Genomic DNA, 12,686 nt, shown 5'->3' with positions numbered 1-12,686 from the left:
TATTCATCGTCTGGTGTCGTTAAAGCCCTTTGAAGCGGCACTGAAACTCTCATTCGGACCATTTGGTCCCCAATGAAGTCCATTACGCCGGGTTCACACCGGACGCTGAAGCGACGCGGAACGGAAAATCACGCGCGGTCCGGTGCCTGCTTGTTCACACCAAACGCGTATTCTGCATGGAGGTCGACAAGCGCTTCTGCTCAGTTGTTGTTTATACAGAGCTATTTTTTTACATCATGGGTAAGTAAATAACCTCATAATATAAATACAATCTGTTGTCGAGACGCAGCCAGAGAGAGAATATGGTAGACAGTTATAGTTGTGTATATATACCGTTGAAATACATCCTCTCTTCAAATTTATGAAATCTATTTTCCTCTTCCATTTTCACTTGTCAACTCCTGCCTGCCTCTCTCTCTCTCTCTCTCTCTCTCTCTCTCTCTCTCGTTGTTTCCCTGTTTGTTTGTGTGTTCGCATTTGACTATAAATGAGCTATAAAATGAGCCTATTTCCAAAAAAAAGTGGAGTATCCCTTTAAGTATCAAATTAAGGCTTAGAATCCTAGTTACTCCACTGGGCCAGAGTCAAGATTTGTAGTGAATAATGACTGTTCTGTGACACTATAATTGTGTTGTTGTTGTTGTTGTTGTTGTTGCTGTTGTTTTGACAGGTATCAAAGGGTGAACAATCTGAATTAACTTGACTAATATATTTCACAAAAATACATCAACAGCACTGTCACTTTTGATTCTTACACTTTACGACACATGAGGTAATTGAAGCAAGTTAATGCCCCTAATCTGTATTAGCTGGTTGTGTAACTTCCCCCACCCCACCGGCGTTTGTGGCACCTTATGTTTACATTGTGTTTTATGACCAATGCATTCATGTCATTAGCTTTATCACCAGAGGACCACGTCCTCCTCGGCCTGTGAGAACATGATATACGTGAGCAACACCCCAATTTGTCCTCTTCTCATAAATCACGGATTCATTCCCTTTATCTACATCTGTCCCGGCACATATTCTTCTTTCACAAAAGACACTGATACCCTAATGATGCCAACAGAGCGCTCCATTGAGCAGTCAGTCTGACATAAATCGATAAAGCTTGGTGTGTCCAGCCATGTTCAAAAGACAGTGAGATAGCATTAGACAAAGACAAAATTGTGCACTAGTCTTCTGCTTTTTTATGCTCTATTATATATCGCATGGTAAATGAAAGTTGCCTTGTGTTTTCACATACAGTAATACAGTGTCTTTGAATTTTATATAATTTTATGTTATGTTAATTCTCGCAATTATAGTAGTGGAGGATGACGTCAGAACTCGGAAAACTAATTCGCCGCTGGTTCCTTCAAGATTGTCCTATTGGGTTTTATAATGTAGTTACCCTTTCAGTGCAGTGATTACGAATTTTTGTAACCTGGAAGTTAGCATCATCCTAGTTTCCTCGACAGGATTTTTCAATCGGCTTTTGGATTAGCAGAAAATATTAATTATAGGGTGTTCATAAGACTAACATGACACCTTCATAATCATGACATGACATATGTTATGAATATGAAGTTTTATGCATGTTTGACAACTGTCATTAAGTGTCATTCGCTCAGTTATGACATTTTTAATGCAAATATGACATTGTTTGAGATGTCTTTGTTATGACACCTTGACATAAACCATAACATCATAACCTGTCAGTTTCTTTGTCATGACAACTTGACTTTACTAAGACAACACAATCTGTCATAAACATGACATAGCAGATTAATTATCAAAGTTAAGAAACCACTTAGCTTTATTGGTTAACATTACATTAAACTGTCAGGTGGTTGGGTTTGACATTGGCTGTCATGAAGCCATTATAACTCTTTAATGACAAATTCAATTAGTACCACTGTAGTTGAGGTCACGAAAAATATTCATGACACAGTTATAATGGCCTAATGACAGCCAATGTTAAAGCCAACATCATGACAGTTTAACCTTATTTTATGTCAAGTTGTCATGACAAAGACACTGACAGGTTATGATGTTATGGTTAATGTCAAGGTGTCATTACAAAGACATCTTAAACAATGTCATATTTGCATTCAAAATGACATAATTGAGTGAAAGCCACTTAATGGCAGTTGTTATAAACATGCATAGACTCGATATATGTCATGTTTATGAAGGTGTCATGTTAGTCTTATGAACACCCCTTCAAGTAAAGTGTTACCCAACTTATGAATTTTTAAAAGCTAAGTAAAAACTAAAAATAGGCTATAAAAAAATCCAATGACTTCGAGATGATTGCTAAAATGCTCTCGTTTCCAGGTTTTGGCATACAAAAATACAATGTTTCAATAGCAAAATAGCAAAGTATGCAAGGAGTCCATTACTGACTGGGTCCATCCATATGCCTCGGACTTATCTACATCTCCGGTGATTCCTATTAAGTTTACACAAGTACAAACCTCTCTAAGGTGTGTCACCACCATTAGTGTCATTTTCTGCACACCCCATTCAGCCATAATGTTCTTGTAGACGGCAGTGCTATGGTATTATCAACATCAGTAAGCTGCTTTGCTATAAATCATCACAACACTACTATGCGGCACCTACGTAGCGTATCAGACATTTTAACCACCATGTCAAGATTCATGACCCCTGACTAAGAGATATTCCCTGTAATAAGAAAAGGACACAGATACAATACACCTGCCCTGACCCTCTGACACGAGAATGTTATCTCTACCCTCCAAAAGCAACCTTATCATCACAATGCAGAAAACTCCTACATAGCAGACCTCTATTCAAGAGTATTTGTTTACCTCATTAGTTTATCACTTGTGTGATACTGACAGTCACCATTGAGACAGGAATACACCGTGCTGAATGAGCAAAAGCAACATCTCTCTAACTGATTAAACTTTCAGGGGGGGTTACTAAGGATTAACTGATGGCATTGTTGATTTGCAGCCGCTGTCTGCGTTGTTTTAGCACCCAGTTTGCTAAATGAATTATGCAAATCAAATAACAACACAAACTGCTGAACTTCAATTTACACAGCGCAGTGCCCCATATTATGGGTCAGTTTTCAATTCTAGCTTGTACACTGTAAGAAAAATGGAAAATGTACTGGTGATTTTCTGTCTGGAGGACATTATCAATTAAGTTTACTGATATTTCCTTTAACCCATACTGTAAAAAATATTTTCAAGATTTGTTATCAAAACATGTTTTCTTTTGTCAAATCAACTTTATAGTAATTTATTTAGTTGAGAGAACTTATTATTTTGAGTTTCTGATGGTTAAATTAATCTACTTCATTGTATTAACTCACTTTTTCCAGTTCAATCAACTTAAAATTTTAAGGCAACCCAGGTTACTTACTTTTTTAAGTTAAACCAACAATATTTTTTAGAGTAGTAATCACAACATTTTTTCTTTTGTCAAATAAACTTAAATAATTTATTTAGTTCAGATAACATATAATTTTGAGTTTCTGGTGGTTAAATTAATCTCCTTCATTGTATTAACTCACTTTTTCCAGTTCAATGAACTTAAAATTTTAAGGCAACCAGGTTACTTACTTTTTTAAGTTAAACCATCAATATTTTTTTACAGTGTAATACACTGCACAATACAATGTATAATTCAAAATTCAGGTGAAACCCTAAAGGAACACTCCGAATTTTTTGGACTTTAGCTTATTCACTGTCTCCCCCAGAGTTAGATAAGTCCATACAAAACTTTTTCATCTCCGTGCGTGCTGTAACTCTGGAAAATGTTTGCGTAATTTTGTCTCTTATTGGGATTAGTATGCTAGCTGTATCCATTTACATCCAGTCTTTGTGCTAAGCTAGGCTAGTGGTGGGTGTGTCAGACAGAGTTACAGGAGATGAAAAAGGTATGTATGAACTTATCTAACTCTGGGGGATATGGTGAATAAGCCAAAGTCCAAAAAAGTCGGAGTGTTCCTTTAGCCCTATCTTATGAAAAATCAAGATGGAAAATTATTTTATATTAACCCAATACATTTTGCCCTACACTCTTAGAAGAAAAGGTTCTATATAGAACCTTAAAAGGTTCTATCAGCGCTACGTATTTGGAACCACTAAAATGTCCTATAAAGAACAAGATATGGGGTTAGAAAATGTACTTTGTATATATTTATATAATTTTATGTAGTTAATCAATATCACACGAAGCGTGCCATTTCAGTTTATTGCTGCAAAAACTTAGTAAAGTTATTAAACTAACTGAACTATTGCTAAAGCGTTTAGAACATGCTTAAACTATTTTGCAAATGTTTGTGTTCAAAAACCACACGCAAAAAATGAAGCAATTTGTAGAAATTCAAAATGTTTAGTGAAGTTGCGCCTCAACAGTTTTGCATTTATCCATCTTAAAATCAATGTGACATCAAAACTTATTTACTTCAAGCTGCAGTCCTAGTTTTCCCTCTTCGTCGCCATCTCTGGTCGAAATCTGCAATTGCAGTTTTTCAATCACGGAATTCTCAACTTTACTTGGGTTGTGTCCAATGTTTTGAGGAGAATGTGCAGCTGTCAGTCACCGCGACGGTGTGCAGCGTTTACCTCAGTAAGTTGGCCGAGTCAGTGAATCTGTGAGCGAGTGAGTGGAGGCGGGGCTAATTAGCATATTCATACTCTACGTATTCTAAATGAACAAGGGTGTAGAGTTTCATCCAAGCTGTGTTAAGGAATGAAGAAGAAAAAAAAACGTTTAAATATGTAAACGTTTTTTTTTTACATATTTAAAAACGTTTTGGTGATCAAAGATAAGTTAAGTTCAGTGCCTGTTTGCCTGTGTGACCCAGTTTTTTTAATGTGTGCCAGTTTGTTCCCTTGATTGTGTATCGATTAATTAGCTCTCTGTATTTAAGTCATGTCTTCATTCCGTTCATTTTTTCAATCAATCAATCAATCAATCAATCTTAAGGTGTGTTTTGTCCATTTCCCTGAGTTCTTCTACAATATGGACAGAATCAATTGTACCACTTAAAGGGGACATCCTTAATAGCTGACTAAACTCAGCGTTCAATGATAGTGGACATTGATCTTGGCAGCCGGCTGCAGTGCAGACTGTATAGCAATAAACATGACAGTCCTCATATACAGCAGGAAATGAGGTGTAATCATATCCGTCTTTACAAATAATTACTCTCTTTTGAAGCCAAGAGCCTTTCCTGAAAGACTTAACCATTTATCATATAAAAAGTGTAACATTGCTGGACTGAATGTTAGATATGTGGAAGTTGGTGTTCACGAAGGCAAGCATGTAGCACTATTCCTATTGCTCATATTTATGAAACAGCTAAAATCCTCATTTTTACTTGTCAGAAAATTAAATGGGCAAAAATAAATCGCATTTACTGGCATCACATGAAGGACCAGAGCCATGTCTAAAGACCAGAATAGAGACTTAATGGACGGACTCGTTTTACTCTTTGTACCAAGTGGCCAATCATCCACAATTCCCTAATATCGTGAGTTTCGCATGGATACGCACCACTGACATTTTCTTCTTAAAAAAAAAATAGTAAAGCTGTAAAAGTAAAGTCTGATTCTGCCATTGAACTGTAAGGTTAGGAAGCAATAAAAAATATCAACTTGACATTAAACTATTAGGTACATTCATGAGGCAACTTCCTTTCTTGTAAATTGATTGGTTTAAAGAATACCAGGAACCTGTTTGAATAATAACACTTATAATGCCAGTGTTGATACCAATGCACATGATCTTAAAACAATGCATGTTTTATCTCAGTAAGAAGAAAAGAAAGTCTGTCGCAAAAGCATGTAGATTTAATGAAAGTGCCAGTCATCAATAACGTAAATACACTCCATCTTTGTCACAAAGACTGTAATAAAGGAAATGTCCAGATGCAAATTCCTGACTGGGAGTCAGTCTAAAGTTTGAAAAAGCCTATGGCGACCCAGACTGGGCTTTTCTGTGAAAAGAGTCCTGCAGAAAAAAATGGCTGACAAAGGAACAACAAAATATATAGAATATCACTGCTTTTCCACATACAAACAAAACATTTCATGGCATGCCCTATGTGAACATTCACTGATCGTAAAGTCCGCCTATGGTGAAAATCAAGCTGTCATCCAAGATATCCATGTATTTATTGATTCAGTCGAAAATAAATTAAGGATTTTGATGAAAACATAGCAGGATTTTTCTCCATATAATGCACTTTACTGGTAACCAAACGGTTCAAGGTCCAAAAGACAGTTTCAGTGCAAACTACAAACTGTTCAAAGGGCTTTAAACGATTCCAGACGATGAATAAGGGTCTTATCAAGTGAAAGGATCGCTCATTTAATAAAAAATAACAAAGTTTAAGTTTTATAAGCTCAAATGGTCGCCTTGCTTTGTTCTGTGATGCACGTTCGTGACTCTCCTGTTCGAACTCGTTCATTAAAATGAACAAATCTTTTCCCGAGTCAATTTGATCATTTCGTTCGTTGAATGAACCAAATGACACGAAAAAAAGATTTGTTCAATTTGATAAACGAGTTCGAACAGGAGAGTCATGAACGTGCGTCACAGAACAGAGCAAGGCGAGCATTTGCGCTTATAAAACTTAAACTTTGTTATTTTTTCCGAAACGAGCGATCGTTTCGCTTGATAAGACCCTTATTCATTGTCTGGAATCGTTTAAAGCCCTTTGAACAGTTTGTAGTTTGTACTGAAAGTGTCTTTTGGACCTTGAACTGTTTGGTTCCCATTGAAGTCCATTATATGGAGAAAAATCCTTGAATGTTTTCATCAAAAACCTTAATTTCTTTTCGAAACTACTACTTTAATGTGCTTTGAGACAAACCATTCCACACTATTGCAGAGTATTTTCTCCTTAAAACTGTGGTGAACCAAAGACAGTCTCAAAAACAATCGCTGAAATCACGACAACCCTTGTAACCAATCACGACAATGTGCGCTCATCAGCAAGTGGATCTCTGAGCTGGTGTGAGTGAGCGAAGGCGGGGCTAATTTGCATGAAGACATTTTTTTTCAAGGACAAAATGTCCTTTTGTTGATCAAAGATGAGTTTTAAAGCTACACTGTGTGATTTTTACCCCCATCTAGAGGTGAAAAGGTATATGACCATCCAGTGAATATTAGTTTCTGTTCCTCTCAATTCCGATTTCGTTTTAACTCCTACGGTGGCCAATGTAGTCCAAGATTAACATGGCTTCCAGTTCGACCTCGTCCGTGAGTGTTAACTCAAACGTAAAGCGAAAGGCGAAGCTTGAATTAACGGGTATGTCCCTCTTTGGCTGATGTACTTTCAAGATGGAGGGGCAACATGGCGAACGACATTAGAACCCCTTACCCGTATGTATTTTCAATGGAATATTATACACTCACAAGAATACTTTATTACTTGAACAAAGTAAATATACATTAATGAGCACATATATTTTTGAAAGAACTAAGTGTTTTTAGCTAAGAATAAACTAAAAGAGTTACACAGTGTAGCTTTAAGTGATTACATTTTTGACTACAGGGGGACTTTAACAATCATTAATCTAATAAGATTGTGACATGTTTATGAAAGTGCTTGGACGAAAAAGTCCTGGTACTTTGGATGAATTCTACCAAACACAATTATTTCACACTCCCACTATTACACACTGTATGGTCTTACTTTGGACTGTGTTCCAGTAGCAGCCTGAGCGAAGGCAAGTCCCCTTTAGCTGCAGCATAATGAACAGGCAATGCCCCCGTATCCGTGGCAACAGTAGGATCCCCTTCCCCACTTTTCAGCAACCATTCAATGATCTCATGATGGCTGAAGCGGGAAGCCAGATGCAGGACAGTGGCCCCTGAGCTGTCCTTATCCTGCAAACAACACAGTACATAATAAATAACACACACTCACCCAAAGGACTATTAGGAATAGGAACACCATACTAATACTGTGTTTGACCCCCTTTCACCTTCAGAACTGCCTTAAATCTACGTGGCATTGATTCAACAAGGTGCTGAAAGTATTCTTTAGAAATGTTGGCTCATATTGATAGAATAGTATCTTGCAGTTGATGGAGATTTGAGGGATGCATGAAGCTCCCGTTCCAACACAACCCAAAGATGCTCTATTGGGTTGAGATCTGATGACTGTGGGGGCCATTTTAGTACAGTGAAAATGGTGCATTATCCTGCTGGAAGTAGCCATCAGAGGATGGGTACATGGTGGCCATAAAGGGATGAACATGGTCAGAAACAATGCTCAGGTAGGCCGTGGCATTTAAACGATGCCCAATTGGCACTAAGGGGCCTAAAGTGTGCCAAGAAAACATCCCCCACACCATTACACCACCACCACCAGCCTGCACAGTGGTAACAAGGCATGATGGATCCATGTTCTCATTGTGTTTACGCCAAATTCTGACTCTACCATCTGAATGTTCAACAGAACATTGAGACTCATCAGACCAGGCAACATTTTTCCAGTCTTCAACTGTCCAATTTTGGTGAGCTCTTGCAAATTGTAGCCTCTTTTTCCAAGTAAAAAATCCCAGTAACTGAGCAGATTGTGAAAAACTCAGACCGACCCATCTGGCACCAACAAGTAACCAAAATTGCTTAAATCACCTTACTTTCCCATTCTGACATTCAGTTTGGAGTTCAGGAGATTGTCTTGACCAGGACCACACCCCTAAATGCATTGAAGAATCTGCCATGTGATTGGTTGATTAGATAATTGCATTAATGAGAAATTGAACAGGTGTTTCTAATTATCCTTTAGGTGAGTGTATGTTAAACTATATCATACAAAAACTAACATTCAGCTGGAATTCAGAAATGTAAATCTATGGTAAATTTCTCTAATATTCAAGGGCAAAAACTTTTATGATACATGCTATAAAGCACTGACAGGGAACATGGGTGCATTTTAACAGAATTATTCATATGAGAGACTATATTTTTATTAGCTAATCAATTTCAGCACATATGCTGACCCAGAGTCTCTTCTGGATCATATTTAACAGGCCAAAGATTTCTACAATTAACATGCTCTGCAGGTATGAAACACAATAATGAAATGTGAAGCCCTGCTGTAGGCGTCCCTCTCCCCATTGATGGCAGAGATAACTTCCACTACTGCATGTACACAGAACGAAAAACGGACAACAACAAGACCTCTACTTTCTCATTACGGCAGCTACATTTTTTTGGTCACATTTTAGTTTAGGGTCCAATTCTCACTAGTAACTAACTATTAACTATAACTTTTGCCTCAATATAATTACTGCATATTAATAGCTAGTAAGGTAATTGTTATGTTTAAGTATTGAGAAGGATTAAGTGATGTTGAATATGGTCATGCAGAAAAAGGCATTAATATGTGCTTTATAAGTACTAATAAACAGCTAATACTAGTAATATGCATGCTAATGAGAAACTAGTTAATAGTGTGAAATGAATTGGACTCTAAATTAAAGTGTTGCCATTTTTTATTAAAAAAAAATGATACATTTCCAGTTTATTGAAGTGATAAGGTGAGGTGTACCACTAGACCTAATTATTGGGTATAGACTAACATATTAATGTTACTTTTACATGTATTTAGTATATCTAGTATATTTATATCTACTATATCTATATCTGCATTATAATGGCAGAAAAAAAAAACTACTACATGTTGTTAGTTTAGAGGATTAGGGTTTGGTTTAGGGTTAGTTGCATGTAATTATGCATAATTACTACAGTAACAACATGTACTGTGTAACAAGAGCACTGTAATATAAAATGTTAACAAAATGGTCCACTTATTCCACAAACCGCTCGTTTCATGTCTTAGGCTATCAATGTGTACTTACATTTATGAGTCATTAAATCATGTTTAATTTGGACTTCTCTGTGCATGCTCTTTGAGGTGGTGACCATAGACCTCCATTATATGACCGACAGACACAAACGGTTTGACCTAAAAACATAAGGTAAGCTAAAACATACAAAAAAAATAATTTCAAAGTGAACTATCCCTTTAAGTGAGAGGAAACATAGTTATGAGTTATTTCAGTACATATTATATACAAGAATTCTTTTTCACAAGGGACCCAATGATGCTTCACAATCACAACAGATTATTTAGCAGGCGATTTTCCAACGCATTTAACTAGAAGATGTATAATCTGTAAAACTCAATTCCAGTGACTCAAAAAAACCTTCTTGTGGGCCTGTGATGTTTATGGAAGCTATCCGAGACTACCTTTTCCTGAAAACAGCAATAAGACAAACACACGAACATGGCCCTATATATCTCATTCCACAAAAACTTTCCTTCCTTTTGTTTTGCATTGGCAGGTTATATCTATCTGAACACTCGTAGCACTTACAGAGCACACTGGCTTCATTCCATAATTATACTCACTGCATGAATCACACACTTGACTCCATGAGGACGGTATTATCCACAGCCCGGGTCAAGCGGCTAAACTGAAGTCACACTCTTAAAAAGACCTCAGGAACACTGTTGAGTAAATTCTAGAACCATGAGACTGAAGGTGAGTGTTATAAGGATCTTCTATTAATGAGATGATTAATGGTGACGATTAGGCCATGAAAGCATTTTATGCACCAGTGTGGATGCTGAGCATACACTGATGGTTGTCTTTCAATGGTTCCATTACACTTCATTAGACAGAACACGGCACGCTTAGTGATTTTAAAAGCCAAATTTGGCATAACAGCAGGGTCGTTTGAGGACTGAGAACAGGAGACCCAGAGACCCTAAAAAACCCACTAAATAACATAAAAATGTACTACAAAATATATTGATTCATGACTAATTGTGTGCAGTGATTAAAAACTGGGGTTTAGGTCATTTAACTTAACATTATTATTTGTTGCAAGTCTATGCTGCTTATGAGAAGTCCTGGAATTATCTTTATTAATTTTGAGATGGATATGATTTTCTGATCATTTGTTCAAGGTGATCAACTGTTGACATTATAGATATGCAGTGGGGCAAATGTAGGCCCTATGCTATAAACATACACTATTAACATAGGCTAAATGTGATAAATACTGTACCTATGTCATGGACGAATGTTTGAGATTAAACAGAAATTGTAAACCCTTTGCTGAAATGTGATTGATTTTTTTTATTTGTCTATGCCTGTTGTGTTATGTTCCCCACAGTTTACTCCAAGGGGCCTTCTTTGCTGCCTTAAAGGGATAGTTCACCTAAAATAAAATTGTGTCACCATTTATTCCCCTTTATATTGTTCCAAATTAGTTTCTTTATTCTGCTGAACACAAAAGACAACATTTTAAAGAATGTTGGTAACCAGACAGTTGATGGCACACCATTGACTTCCATAGTATTTTTCTTTTCCATAAACTACTATGGAAGTCACACACGATGGGTGCCGTAACACTCGAATGTCTAGTTAGCAACATTCTTTAAAATATATTATTTTTTGTTGAACAGAAGAAAAACTCATACAGGTTTGGAATAATTTGGAGTCGCCTAATGACAAAATTTTAATTTTGGAGTCAACTATAGTCTATTCCTTTAATATGAACATGATTTTAAATAACTGTGTAGGCTATTATACATGGATGCTGTTAAGTGTTATTGAAAAAATAAGTTAGATACTCACGGCCGCTCGACATCCTCCGTGCGTCACGAGCCACTGTAGGCAGGTCAGGTTGCCCGTGGCTGCGGCGTCATGAGCAGGACTCGCGCCGTTTCTCGCCAGGCTGTTCGCCGGTAAACCCGCTTCCTCAACCAAATACCGCAGACAGGTGAGCTTCCCTGCTCGAGCTGCGTGGTGTACGGGAGTCGCTCCCAGCACATCTTTCACATCGCCGTTGAGTACTTTCTCCACTAATTGTACTTTCAAAGTTTGTACATCCCCTTGCCTTGCTGCGAGAAGTGTCCTCTCAACCACCATGATGATGTATCCTCCAAACAAATGACGATTAGCGCACCATTAAGCGTCAGTTAGAAGTCCTCCTCACTGCAGAGAGCGTTGTCTATCGTTCTGTCCATCCCTCTTTGTTTGAATCACCAGACCATACCGGTATAGACATATATCTAAGAAATATATTCAGAGCATATACTATTAATCAGTATATGGCATTTTGACAAAAAAAAAAAAAAAAAAAAACCTTCATTTACCGCGTGGCTCCTACCTAAAGAAAACCAGCCAAGCATTTCTTTACGGTCTTCTTTGAATGTATCCACTGTCTACACTGAATATTCCACCTGTTGTCCTTAACTTAACATTGACACCGGCTAAACTAAACAATAACACCGCAAAACCAATGCGTATATCGCGCTAGCTATTTGGCTTGTTGTCAAACGGTTCGTCCAGAAGTCTTGAGGGACTGAACTAGTGAATAATCCATTAAGGGGAGGAGAACTGTAACATGTTGGCCCCACTCAAATCGGCTCAGATGTTAAAGGGACAGCGCTTCATGATGACGCTGTTTGGTTGTAGCCTTCGAGTATCTCATGTTTTCTAAAACAAAGGATAGGCCATTAATTTTATCCATATTATAGTATTTCTTATTGGTTTATGTTGTCGTGCGCATGTTTCTTTAATCGACATTATTAGGCTATATTACGCAGCAGAAGAAGGCATATTAGGGAATAGTTTATTTTTCTCTATTCTCTTCATCCACTCAAGTATTCAAAAGAAAACAAAAATGTA

At 37.2% G+C, this 12,686-nt stretch overlaps 1 protein-coding gene across 2 annotated transcripts in view; it reads right to left on the bottom strand.

The window, feature by feature from the left end:
- espn (espin) overlaps positions 1 to 12,373 on the bottom strand; it is a 93,440-nt gene extending 81,067 nt beyond the window's left edge. The window contains exons 1-3 of one of the 2 annotated variants that reach the window (XM_089119338.1): positions 12,166 to 12,373; positions 11,631 to 12,067; positions 7,667 to 7,860 (exon numbers count right to left, since the gene is read on the bottom strand). In XM_089119338.1, coding sequence (XP_088975464.1) covers positions 7,667 to 7,860; positions 11,631 to 11,924 — 488 coding nt within the window. In that variant the 5' untranslated portion in view covers positions 11,925 to 12,067; positions 12,166 to 12,373. Of the gene's footprint in view, positions 1 to 7,666; positions 7,861 to 11,630 lie in introns of both variants that reach the window. The other variant, XM_089119337.1, reaches the window with a different exon arrangement.
- Positions 12,374 to 12,686: the final 313 nt, after the last annotated feature.

This window comes from Pimephales promelas, chromosome 14 (genome assembly GCF_988280905.1).
Source record: "Pimephales promelas chromosome 14, fPimPro1.hap1.1, whole genome shotgun sequence".
Taxonomy (NCBI): domain Eukaryota; kingdom Metazoa; phylum Chordata; class Actinopteri; order Cypriniformes; family Leuciscidae; genus Pimephales; species Pimephales promelas.
This window is presented reverse-complemented; position numbering and strand designations above follow the sequence as displayed.